This window comes from Paecilomyces variotii (genome assembly GCF_004022145.1).
Source record: "Paecilomyces variotii strain CBS 101075 chromosome Unknown C8Q69scaffold_1, whole genome shotgun sequence".
In the NCBI taxonomy this organism is placed as follows: Eukaryota; Fungi; Ascomycota; class Eurotiomycetes; order Eurotiales; family Thermoascaceae; genus Paecilomyces; species Paecilomyces variotii.
Genome location: NW_021167140.1, coordinates 1,966,243 through 1,978,475, shown reverse-complemented (window position 1 = coordinate 1,978,475; position 12,233 = coordinate 1,966,243). Strand labels below are relative to the sequence as shown.

Here is a 12,233-nt window from a genome sequence, read left to right as displayed (position 1 = left end):
CCTCACCCCAACCTTATATTTAGATACACAATTTTTCAAGTCATCTTGCTCACATCTCACAATGGACCCCTATATGCTGGCTTTTCCCAAACTTTCGTGATAAGTTTGCATGATGATCCGCCTGCACGTGACTTGGATAGATGCTCGCGACGTGCCGGCACGAATGTATGCCGCGTTTTCTTTGTCTTATGCTCATTCTTTTAGGATACCGTGCATCAATGGAGCAAAGGTCGAATATAGAGATGGAAGAAAAGGAAAGAAGGTGGCGTGAACTGGGATGCTTTCTCTTGATACTTGCAGTGTTGAATTATGACCGCTAGCTATGGATATCCCTGTTGATGATGGACTATTCTTGATGTTTACTGATTTAAACAATACAATAAAGAAAATATAAAAAACATTCAGAATCTTGTCAAAGAAGAAAGAGTCTCTTGAAGTTCATGAATGGCCCATTCTATAAGACAAAAGAAGATACAATGCCAAAGCTGCATTTGTTGAGTAAGTCATCTCTGACGTAAAAATGGGGGGAAAGGGAAGAAAACATACAAGACAAACAGAGTGAATCTAGAGCTTCGATTTCTCACCCTTCTTCCCATTCCCATTTTCTCTCCGCAGAGGTGGACCAATATGCTTCTTCCACTCCTCGTCGATTGTCATCTTTTCCACCTTGGATTTCCGACTCCACTGTGCCCGGAACGCTTCTTCCTCTTCCCTGAACCGTTGGAGCTCCTTGCCAAACCAGCTCGCGGCTGCATCTGCGCATTCATTAGGTACTTCCTGGGCTAAAAGATGTCCACGATCCTCTAGGAATAATTCTTGGACACGGCCTGCGGGGGCGCCGCCGCTTCCTCCGACGCCTGTGCCGGTCACGGCTAACTTGTCAGCGCGCAGGTCAGGTGTGGATAGATCTGATTTCCCGGCAGATATGTAAAGCACGCTAGGTCGAAGGTGCTGGATCTGTGAGAAGATGAGTGGACCCTCGGGCCGGTAGAAGGGATAAGAGTCCAACGACGGGTCGAAATCGGGATGAGTGAACTTGTTAATAGGTGTGTTTTGGGAAGGGCTGAAGTCATAGTTTGGTCGAGAGAAGGTGAAGACCTCCTGATGCAGAGTTGTTGTGAGAGTCACTGGTTTTTCGCCTTTGCTTTTGGCGGTCTCATCTAATGGATGGATAGCTGTGGGAAGCTCACGAAGACCGTATTTGATCCAGCGTTCTAGAACACGAGGGTCCCAGGCTTTGTAGAATGGACTCTTCTTGAAGCTTTCTGCTGCAGCTTCTCGAGAAGGCCATATGTCGCGTCTATATGTTGACAGCTTCGTCGTGATGGGGACATTCTTGCCCGCCTTGTGAAAGCTGCGTGTCCCGTCATAGGTGGATTGTCGGTAGATCACAGGATCGAGCAAGATCACAGAATGCAATAGACGAGGATGTAGCAGTGAAAGTTTAGCACTGCGTACTGTTAGATATGGATATTTCACAGAGAGAGAAAAGTCAACTGCGACTAGGGAAACTAACATATGAGCACCGCCCATACTATGCCCCACTCCCACGAGTGGACGAGGCATCTCATGGCGTTTGACGTTGATCAAATGGAGAAGGTCCCGGGAGTGATCGAACCAGCTAGCTGCAGCATGAGTTAGAGGGTCTTGTCATTGTAGGAAATGAGAATGGCAAGGAATTGCGTACGGTCATTTCCCAGGAGATCTTCGTTGATCACCGAGCTCTCTCCTTGATGGGCAACATCTGCCATCCAGATACTTCGGATTCGGAAGCCATGAGATTTGGAACGCGCATGCAGCTCTTCCCATAGTGGTTCGTACAGTTCCTAAGACTAATATTAACTTCCAGTGTCTCGCCGCTCCGGATGTACAGACAAGTTCACCTTGGGGAAACCGTTTGCATGAGCAGCGATAATAGTTACATCTCCGCGCTGAGGATTCGGGTTATCGAGGGGAATGTACTGCTTCACGGCTAGGTGCAGCACATCTTCCTGTTCATTAGACGTGGCCTGCGGATACTCTCTGATGTATTGGCAGGGAACCACATGCTCGACGATACGAAAAGGACCGGAAGACATGATGGCCAGCTCTGCTTGGTAGGGGTAGAAAGCGGATTATTGCAATCTTGACAGATCCCCAAAGACCTTGAAGACTGGCTTTAGGGGTTTGTTTAGGAGTCGTTCATTTACGATAGCGAGGTTTAGGACTGGCACCAGGGTCCGGCGCCCGTTGCCGGCGTACGGCGATGTGCCGAGGATCTCGCTGTGGATGCGGGAAAGGGAGCTGCCGGTGGCACTCAAACGAACGCCTCTAGATAAATGATATGCCAGTATGCTGGTTGACGAACCCCAACAACGATCAGTAAAGTATGTCTTGCTCCGCAGAGTCTGGGGAAAAGGCTAGGGAATATTAATATCTACTCTCTTCGCCGCGCTGCAGGATGCTCCAAAATATTGTACTTAGATGGGGCAGAGAAACTCCAAGCCTCGGCACGAGCAGTACAGTGACGAATATCGACAGAGATGACCATGACTACCGCTGGCATCAGTTATACACGGATTTACTATGATTGTGAACTCCCATATAGAATAAGTGTCAGATCCAGCTTCATGAAGGTTTATTCAGAGCATTGACAGTAGAAATCACTGCCCATTAATTGGGATATTGACATCACGTGACATGGTGTCAGGCGGCGCGTTTATCTCGCGTCTGGCCCGCGTCGCAGATGATCTTGTCGCCAGGCGAATTTACAACGCTTTCCCCGGAACACTACGGTCTGAATTCTCATTACCACAAGTTTCTCCCCTTTCCCCTAGCCTGTAGCGGTTCCTTTCGTGGTCTCTCTGCAGACAAGACTTTGAAACCTACTAGCTGGTCACCCTGTAATTGGGGTTGAGGGGCCATGGCGGACCACGAGGAGGGGGTCCAACTCTTTGGACAATGCAAGATCTGCATTGTCTGCTCCAAGGACTTTGACGAAGATGCAGCCAACCAGGTAGGGAATATTATGCGAATCTTCTCAATCGCGGATATGGATATAGTTTCAGCGGGCCCAAACTGACTAGTTCTAGCTTGCCATCTCGATGAAAGAGTATGGCGGTGAAACGGTCATCCACAGTGCATCATCGATATTCCCTTCAGTCCAGGAGTTCACGCACTTTATTTCACCTACGATCGACTTCCCTGGATACCAAGCAGCGTGCGATGCTCTTATACCTGTGGTCAAGCCGCAATGGGTGCAGGTTTCTATCGCAAAGATGAAGCTTGCTAATCCCCGACAACACAACCCAGACCCGAGACTGTTTTTAAATGACGTGGTTGTTACTTGCGGTGATATTCCCGAAGGTGATAAGGACGCGATAATCGGAGGTGTCCTGGCAATGGGTGGTCTCTACAGCTCTAGGATCACCGCCATGGTGACACACCTTGTGGATCTGACGACGGACTCCGACAAAGCAAAGATCGTGCTGGCGAAGAAACTGAACGTTAAAATAGTACTTCCTCATTGGTAGGTCGCTCCACCCTCTTAATTTTGCTCCCTTCTCACCGGGTCAGGTTCGACGACTGCTTGAAACTAGGCAGAAGGATCCCCGAACGCCCATACATTCTACCCGATCCAGAAATCCTGCGCGCCGGTCCTGACATGCCAATTCGTGCTTATGAGAATAAGGATATCGTAGGCGCCTCAACGCCAGAACCTTCCAATCTGCCGAGCCCAGTCAAGACACCTCAAACCAAACGCCAGCTGGACGTTTTCGAGGGCAAGAAAGTGATGCTATCGTCCGACCTTAAGATCGGGTCTCATCTGCATGGTTCAATAGAGAGCCTCATCGAGCAAGGGGGCGGCAGTCTCACATCTGACGTCTCCAAAGCGGACATGTTTATCTGTCGTTATCGGGAAGGGTTCGAATACAGGCTCGCCTCGAGGTTAGGGAAGGACGTCGGAAATCTATCTTGGTTGTACCACCTGATCACTCACAACACTTGGACGTCTCCTATGCGTCGTCTGCTGCATTATCCCGTCTCGCGTACCCCGATCCCCGGATTCAAGGGATTGAAGATCAGTCTTTCGAACTACGCAGGTGAAGCGCGAGCATATCTCGAAAACCTCATTGCTGCCACCGGTGCAGAATGCACGAGAACATTGAGACAGGATAACACGCATCTTGTCACCGCCCATGGAAACAGTGAGAAGTGCAGCGCAGCCAAAGAATGGGGTCTGCAAGTCGTCAATCATCTATGGCTGGAAGAGAGCTATGCAAAGTGGAAGCAACAGCCCGTCTCGGATCCACGTTATACGCATTTTCCAAAGCGGACAAATTTGGGAGAAGTTGTCGGTCAAACGAAACTCGACAAGACTGTTCTCGAACAACTCTTCTTTCCCTCCGAGGAGACGCCGGAAGCTGCAAGCCCAGCAAGAGTGATGAAACAGAAGGACCAAAATGTGGCAGCGAGTTCAACTGCTGATGCTATGAAGCCTCCAAAAACTAAGACCAAGAAGAAGGGTGATGCTGCTCCTGACACACGTGCCATGACGCCTCGATCTGCTACCACATCCCATAATGTCGAGAATGGTGAGAAGATGAGAACACCCATTCTTTCACGTCTTCTAGCGGATGGAAAGGAGAACGACACGCCTTCCACAACAAGTAGCCGCAAGTCTAAGGAGGCCGCTGCCGCGCGATTGCACGAGATAGCGCCCGACATTGCACTGTACGAGAAAGAATTGAAACGCGTTGGTGGTGTCATTTACGGTGGTAGAAGGAAGAGTGACGAAGACAGGATCACTCATGCTAAGAAGAGAAAATCGACTGATGGCCAGGAAGAAAGCAATGTGGAGGAAGAATCCGAGGCAAAGAGGCTGAAGAAGTCAAAACCGCCAGTGACAATGCGCCTATTGATTACTGGCTTTCAGAGATGGGTGGGAAATCAAAAGAAGGAAGATGCGGACAAGGTTTGTCAAGCATTCTGAGATCTTATGAATTGTATTTTCTAACCGTATCTAGCGACAACTTCGGGAACTGGGCATCGTCATTATCCAGGAAGCGCGCAATTGCACTCACCTAGCAGCTCCCTCGATTTTGCGTACGCCCAAGTTCGTCAACGCGCTGGCATATGGGCCAGTGATCATCAATGTCGACTTCATTACGCAATGTCTCAAGAAGGATCAACTTCTTGACCCCAATGATTTCATTTTGGAAGACAAGGCTGCTGAAAGCAAATACGGCTTCTCGCTTGAGGAAGCAAGATCCAGAGCCAAGATAAACAAGAACAAGCTTCTTCGAGGACACAATGTGTACTGCGTCGAATCCATTCGAGGAGGATTTGAAGCGTTCAAATCCATCGTTGAGATCAACGGGGGCGAATGCGCCCTTTTCCGTGCACGTGTAGCCATGAGCAGCCACCATCGGCCGGACAGTGACGAAAGCGATGACGAAGAAGAAAGACGTTCGACTTCAAAGGAAGTGTATCTTCTCAGCAGTACCCAGCCCGACCAAGTGAAGCTGTGGCCGCGGTTCCGCCAGATGGTCCGCGACGTCGGAAAGGTGCCGCGGATCGTCCGGGTCGACTGGTTGTTGGATATTGCCATGTCTCAGGAGTTGCGTTGGAAGGACGAATACGAGCTGAACGAGGACATGATCGAGAACGCCGAAGCATAACCGGTCGTAAGTGGCATAGTGTATGGTGGTGTTGGATGCATCTCATGAGGCACAGGTTTGGTATCTTGTTACTGGTCAGAGATATGGTGTATTTGGCGGTCGGTTTCCTGTTTTGTTGCAACCACAATATTTGCTTCGTCCCTTTTCTTAGTTTGCTGTATGAATACCCAACTGCAAGTTTTTTTGAAGGCACTGCACGGTGTATATAATTATGCCGCTATTCATGTTTGTTTAAAAGAACTTGACACCTTCTTGGCCTTCATTGCCAAAGACCTGTGCCTTTCCCTGCTTGACTAGGACGTTGAGGGATCTTAGCATGATATCGGGATCTAGTCCGTGGAATTCTAGATGGACGTCAGCCACTATCGGGCTAAGAGCACACGTTATCAATATGCAATGCAGGGATTGTCTCACCTTGTGATCTTGTCCCGTCACCTTCCATCAATTCATACAGAGTCAACACCGTGTTTTTCTGACCTGTTTCCTCAACCTACAAGATACAATCCCGGTTGATTAGTGACGAAGTCATCTATTATAAAGCTCAACGGCCCAGAGAAGTGTAACAGAAGTAAAAAAGGCACTCACCCAACCCGCAATCAACGCCGCCCACTCCTCAGGCCTCCTCCACCAAATCCATGCCAATGTCTTCTCCTTCCCGGCCAAACCTTCCACCCACTCCGCTCTCTTTCCTCCACCGCCATCCTCGTCCGCACGTGCCATCCAATCCACGATTGCGCGCGCTTCACTCAGACTGACCCTCTTCTTCAACGCCGCATTATGGAAAAGAGGCGTCTCGACAGCGTCGACTAACGATAGTTTGAATATCCGATAATACCGACACCAAGATTGGATCAGAGCAGACCATTTCTCGAGCTGGGAGTGACGTGTGGAGGTGTTTGGTTGCGGGGTGAAGAATGGTGGGAAGGAGTATGTTGGAGGGAATTGAAAGGGGGGTTTCTCCGTTGATATTGTGGATAAGGATTGGATCTGACGTGAGGAGCTCATGGTCATGGTTGTCTTTCGAGGGTTTGTTCGTATGTAATAGAGGTAAGTCCGGCGAAGGAGGGGGGGTGCGGAGAGAGGAGGGAGGGGGTATGCTGGCGCGTGAGTGTTGAAGGTAAGGTGCTATTGTAGTTGTCTTCGAAGGGTATTGGAGAATTCGTTGGGTATTCTTCACAAAATGAATCAACTGGGGTATGTAGAAACAAAAAGGGTCATCATTCGTGCAGGATACACAAAGTGGTACGAGATAAGATAGAGAGAGATCCTGGGCGGTGATGATTTGCCCGCTTTCTGCCTGTCCGCGGAACGGATTACTTATGGTAAGATCAGACGAACAATCAATTGATGAATATGATAAAATAGTAGCAATATTCTATCCCATCTGTCTACTTAGGTCAACCTCTCTTATTAACAATACCCTGCCATAACACACTCTCTCAATCTCCTCTGGTGTCCATCTAACCCCTCGGACATCCATCCATGTAAGCTTAATTTTAGCTCCCCAGCTCCAACCCGCGTACGGTAGAAAAGCGCAAAAAAACCGTGCCGCGGAGCCGCCGCCATTTTTTTAACAGTCCATGCCTCTCGCCCTCCCATTGCGACGACCCCACCTCTTCTTCTCCCCCAAGGCGAACTTCTCTTCTGCTCTACTCTCATTTTCACTTGCTCCTCTTCATAGCAGAAAGCCATCATTCGTTCCAACCATGACGTTCCCACCGCATAAGCGCCAAAAGCGCGAAGAATATCGCCAGGCGCAGACGCAGGCAGCGCAGAAGGAGAGCACGGAGATTAAGATGCCAAAGAAGAGATTCTACAGACAGAGAGCGCATGCGAATCCGTTTTCGGATCATATGTTGGATTAGTATGTTCACTTGTTCTTTTCTCACATCTGGATTGCGCCATTCTGTCCGAAGGATAGGGAAAAAAAGAAAAAGGCTAACGATAATAACGAAACACAGTCCCCTTAGTCCTGCACATATGGATTGGGCATCACATTTTCCGGCTTTCGTGGATCCGAATCCGGATAAGAAGAACGAAGGTGGTTTCAGACAGTTAGTGAAGGATGTTGAGGTCGTTGATATTGGATGTGGTTTCGGTGGGTTGTTGGCTGGTCTTGCGCCCGTCTTGCCGGATACCTTGATTGTCGGTGCGTATAAACTCGTCTTTTTCTTTTCTTCTTCTTCCATTCTATTCTGAGACCTATAATGAATGTTCGGTATGAGATAAAAAGCAATACTGACTCTGCTGTGCGTTTTTCTCAGGCATGGAAATCCGCATCTCTGTCCTCGAATACGTCACAGGACGCATCCAGGTCCTTCGCTCGCAGAGCGAACAAGCACAGAAAATATCCTCCTCTCCAGCTCCAGCACAAGCACAGGCCTCTTCCTCCACATCCTCTCCCTCCCCCTCCGTATCATCAACGACAATCACTGCCCCCGTTCCAGGCGGGTACCAGAACGTCTCCGCTCTGCGAACCAACACGATGAAATTCCTCCCCAACTTCTTCGCCCGCGCACAACTCTCCAAGATCTTCATCTGTTTCCCCGATCCGCACTTCAAGGCTAGAAAACACAAGGCGCGCATCGTCTCTCCGGCTCTGAACGCCGAATATGCCTATGTGCTACGGCCCGGTGGTCTGTTGTACACCATCACTGATGTGGAGGATTATCATAATTGGATTCTGAAGCACTTTGAGAAATCGTCTCCGGTAGAAGATGCCGTCGCGGCTGAGAAGCAGGAAGCGAGCGATGAGCGGGAAGGGAATAGTGATACGGGAGTTAAAGAACTCTGGGAGAGGGTGTCGGATGAGGAGTTGAAGGATGATCCGTGCGTGAGGATTATGAGCGAAGAGACGGAAGAGTCTAAGAAGGTCACGAGGAATAAGGGGAATAAGTACGTTGCGGTATTCAGGAGGAAGGCTAATCCGGAATGGCCGGCTTGAAGATCTTATTATTATAAGATATGTTCATACAGCATCCCGTGCCAGGACAGCTCCACATCAGATGAGCTTCGCCTTTAGTCAGGGCTTGGACTCGGTCAGGTTACGTACTGGATGAGAACAATATAAGCAGACGCCCAAATGTCGAGAATATAACTGCAAAGATCTCCAGGCGAGAGAAAACAAGCCTTAAATACCAATGCCCGGAACCAATGCCATGCGCACAACATGTCGAACGGTCATCGTTGAAACGGGACAATATACACACGCACCAACCAAACATCACATTCTAGCCATGGTCACTGACGTGACCGTAAATAATGGAAAGAGAACAACTTATACCAAAGGAAAACCATCAGGAACACATTCCAACTCCATACAGAACAGATCAATCCACAGACATAAATGAAGATGAAATAATCAAATCAGCCATGCAATCATGCTATCCCATTCGCTATGTCCCAGAGATTCAATAGTCATTCTCCCTAATATAAACACGCAATACGCTTTGCTAAACTCCGGCAATGCAGTTAAACAGAAACCTTCAGATGCAATCAAGAAAGAAGCCGGGGGAAACAGCGAAGATTCGGTCGACAGCTCTGCGGCTGCAGCAAAATGCTTGCTTAACCAGGAGAGTTTGGACGGTTACTCAATGGGGACGGTCTGCTTGACATTGTGATCAGGCCTTGAGCCTTATGCCCTCGCATCTTTCACAAACTGCTAACTGAACTGGTCCGCCGATGATTCGACCCTTCGCAGTTCGCTTTGGCTCCCCCTGCTTCACGAAGAATCGCCCTTCAGGGCCGAATCCAGCACCACACTCGTGGCAGACGAAGCATTTATCATGCCACTGGCCACCCAAAGCGGTGACGACGATATCATCGAGCACAGGTTGCTTGCAGCCAAGACAACGTGAAGCGGTACGTCGAGAGTGACAACGAAGACACCAGGCGAAGCCATCCTTTTCCACGAATGGGGTCTCGGAGTTAAAAGGCTATGAGAGAGTTAGCAAAGTGTCTATGAACTGGTGGGATTGTTGCACATACATCACCACACTCCGCACAGAAGAAGTGACCAACATGCCACTCTGCACCGCAGGCCACCACCACTTCGCCTTCGATTGGGGTCTTGCAGCTCTTACACCTGGGGCTAAAGAGTTCGTGGAAATCCAAATGGCAATAGAATCGCATCGCCTGAGCCTCGTCATCGTCAGCAGCCGATCTTTCAATTCTCTCCGCACGCTTCGCTTCCGGCTCCTGGTAAAAAGCAACACACTCCAGAGCAGTCCCACAGTGATGGCAGGTAAAGCATTCAGGATGGAACCGTGATCCTGCTGCCGTCACTATCTTCCCCGCAATCGGAAGAGTGCAAGCAGCACAGGTGGCCGTCGGAACACCAGCGCGGGTGTACGGGGAGTACCAGCGGTTCGACGTTCCTTGGCTCACTTTCGTTACGTGTTTCTTGTTGGGAACACTCTTCGGATCAGGCAGCGGCCGCGTGCTATCTCTCCCACGGTCAGAAATCGGCTGCATCTCTGATATCTTCGGGGGACTGTTGTCAGGCAGAGTGATCGTGGGTATCGAGGCAGGTTCGCAGACGTTGATCTCAGGGACCGGTGGCGGTGGAGTAGGAGATGACTTTCCCTTCCCGAAAGTAGAGTTACTGCTCTTTGGCTCATCAGGGGCCTTCCAGTTTTTGTCGAAACTAACAATGGGCCGTCCGAGACGATCGCTGACAGCTGTCGGCATTGGTAACTTGCTGCTCCGGTCCTTCAGCTTCATACTGGTTGCAGCACGGATGTCGTCGCTGCGAATTTCAATACCGTTCTTTTTTGGGACGTCTTGGTTCAGAAGTTCACGTTCTGGAGAAGGAGAAGAATTGACTGTGTAAGCCGGATTTCTCGACTGAGAAGGGGGGTTCTTGTGGATATCATAACGAGAGAGTGACGGCCGGCCATCGCGTGGTAAGGAGTTTCGTGGCTTTGCTTTCAATGCAGACGAGGTCGGATGCATCGTCTCATACCGAGATGATGCCCTTCTGCTATCCCGCTCATCGGGCTCTTCATATATGTGATCCTCCGGGTTCCTGAATATCCCCTTGGGAGAGCCGCTGCTATCGCGGCAACCTGGCAACGGAGAGTCCTCCTCAGGAGGCAACGCAAAGTTGACTTTCGGCTTTCTGGGTAAGGTGTCACCTCGAGAAGCCGAGCCTTTACTGTCGATCGAGGCTGCTCCCCCCGATTTCGAGCTGTGTGATTCGTCGTCTGTAGTTATGCTATTACTGCGGCCTCCTGTGTAGGAAGCTCTGTCCTGTGGGTAGACTCTGGTCATATCGGGATTCCGGTACGCAGCATGTGGGTTCTTGAACGGAACACCAGGATGTTGGTGCTTCCACACCAGTTCGGTTGCTTCGTCCTGGGCCCCCGCGTAAATCCGCATTTCCTCCTGGAGATCCAGCTCCTCCAGGGCGTCCCGCAGTGATCGAGCCTCCTGCTTTTCCATCCAGCGCTGGCCGTTCTCTCGATACGCACCACTGGGGGTGACGCTAGTCGGGGAGGCCAGTTTCGCACCCGGGCCGTAGCTATGTCTCCCTGAGTAGTTCCCTGGTTCCTGGACGAGCGGACGTCCAACCGAACCCCTCCTGGGTCCCGCCTCTGAGGTCAGCCGGCGATGGGACAGGGCACTTGCTGATCGAGGCTGAGGATCACTTCTCAGGTGTTCCTGGGATGGTGTCTCCGTGCGTCTCGACATTGAGAGCGCCGACGTTGCCCGTGGAGGGAGCTCGTCCCTGACACTGGTGGTGGACGGGTTGGGTTTGGAGGGGAGTGGCCGCGAACCATTGGGACGAGGGGGTCTGTTTGTCCGGAGATCCTTGAGATAGCTTGCTGGATCCATGGTCGGATTAGTATTTTCGACATTCACCGTGTCAGTGTGTGGGAAGGGTTTTGGAGCAGTTTGGAGGAATGGATACGAATGGAGATGAATGGAGGATACCCACCAATCTGATCATCTGACATGTATGTAGGGCCCGGAGGAGAGAATTTCCGATGACCCTCTTTGGATCTATTCCTGTGCATGATCTTCTCCAGAGAACGAGGCGACATGATTGCAATATTAGAGCGACGTTCCTGACTGTTGTGATGGTGGAATGTGGACGCTGATAGCAGTCGAGATAGGGAACGGGCCAGCGCGCCCTGTACTAAGTCTAAGAAGTAAGTTAAGTCCCTGAAGCAAGGTTAAGTTGCTTGGGTACAAGGGCCTGGGACAACAGCAGTGAGTCAAGGGCTGGCGCCAATCACGATCTCGACTCAGGCCATCCTCATGGCGCAGGGAAGAACCAGGGCGATCCCGATAGATCAGGCCGAGGAACGCCTTCGTTCGAACTTCGGGGGGAAGCTAGAGGAGCTCCTATCTTAGTGTTTACAAGCTAACTGACTTGGTTAGTTGGCGGACAACACAGCAAGTTCATAGTTAGCATAGTTAGTTAACTTGGTTGGCCCACCAATGATAATCCCATATATCGTCGCCTGAGGCAACGCGCGGGGTCTTGGCAAATCACATGGTTCCTGGCAGCCCTAAGCCCTGTCGATTGCCCAAGCCGGTTAGACTCTTCCTGCTTCGCATCATGCAGAA

At 50.4% G+C, this 12,233-nt stretch overlaps 5 protein-coding genes across 5 annotated transcripts; 2 read left to right on the top strand and 3 right to left on the bottom strand.

Annotated features, from left to right (window-relative positions):
* Positions 1-442: 442 nt before the first annotated feature.
* Positions 443-2,478, bottom strand: C8Q69DRAFT_27126 (putative toxin biosynthesis protein). Its single transcript, XM_028626794.1, has 4 exons — positions 1,884-2,478; positions 1,688-1,826; positions 1,517-1,625; positions 443-1,450 (listed from the first exon to the last, which is right to left on the bottom strand). The coding sequence occupies exons 1-4, from the start codon at positions 2,076-2,078 to the stop codon at positions 565-567; spliced, it is 1,329 nt and encodes a 442-aa protein (XP_028489133.1). The 5' UTR covers positions 2,079-2,478; the 3' UTR covers positions 443-564.
* Positions 2,479-2,658: 180 nt separating this feature from the next.
* Positions 2,659-6,010, top strand: C8Q69DRAFT_27037 (signaling protein swift). Its single transcript, XM_028626789.1, has 4 exons — positions 2,659-2,995; positions 3,072-3,508; positions 3,556-4,954; positions 5,007-6,010. Exons 1-4 carry the CDS (start codon positions 2,903-2,905, stop codon positions 5,658-5,660), a joined length of 2,583 nt encoding a protein of 860 aa, XP_028489132.1. The 5' UTR covers positions 2,659-2,902; the 3' UTR covers positions 5,661-6,010.
* On the bottom strand, positions 5,741-6,942 carry C8Q69DRAFT_27017 (DUF852 domain protein). Its single transcript, XM_028626786.1, has 3 exons — positions 6,246-6,942; positions 6,075-6,150; positions 5,741-6,004 (listed from the first exon to the last, which is right to left on the bottom strand). Exons 1-3 carry the CDS (start codon positions 6,669-6,671, stop codon positions 5,892-5,894), a joined length of 615 nt encoding a protein of 204 aa, XP_028489131.1. The 5' UTR covers positions 6,672-6,942; the 3' UTR covers positions 5,741-5,891.
* Positions 6,943-7,366: 424 nt separating this feature from the next.
* Positions 7,367-8,604, top strand: C8Q69DRAFT_396550 (methyltransferase-like protein 1; the record flags this gene model as incomplete). Its single annotated transcript, XM_028627744.1, has 4 exons — positions 7,367-7,524; positions 7,622-7,809; positions 7,925-8,363; positions 8,409-8,604. 4 exons carry the CDS (start codon positions 7,367-7,369, stop codon positions 8,602-8,604), a joined length of 981 nt encoding a protein of 326 aa, XP_028489130.1.
* A 541-nt stretch (positions 8,605-9,145) lies between these two features.
* Positions 9,146-11,894, bottom strand: C8Q69DRAFT_27006 (LIM domain protein). Its single transcript, XM_028626784.1, has 3 exons — positions 11,599-11,894; positions 9,648-11,485; positions 9,146-9,595 (listed from the first exon to the last, which is right to left on the bottom strand). The coding sequence occupies exons 1-3, from the start codon at positions 11,702-11,704 to the stop codon at positions 9,281-9,283; spliced, it is 2,259 nt and encodes a 752-aa protein (XP_028489129.1). The 5' UTR covers positions 11,705-11,894; the 3' UTR covers positions 9,146-9,280.
* Between the last annotated feature and the right edge of the window lie 339 nt (positions 11,895-12,233).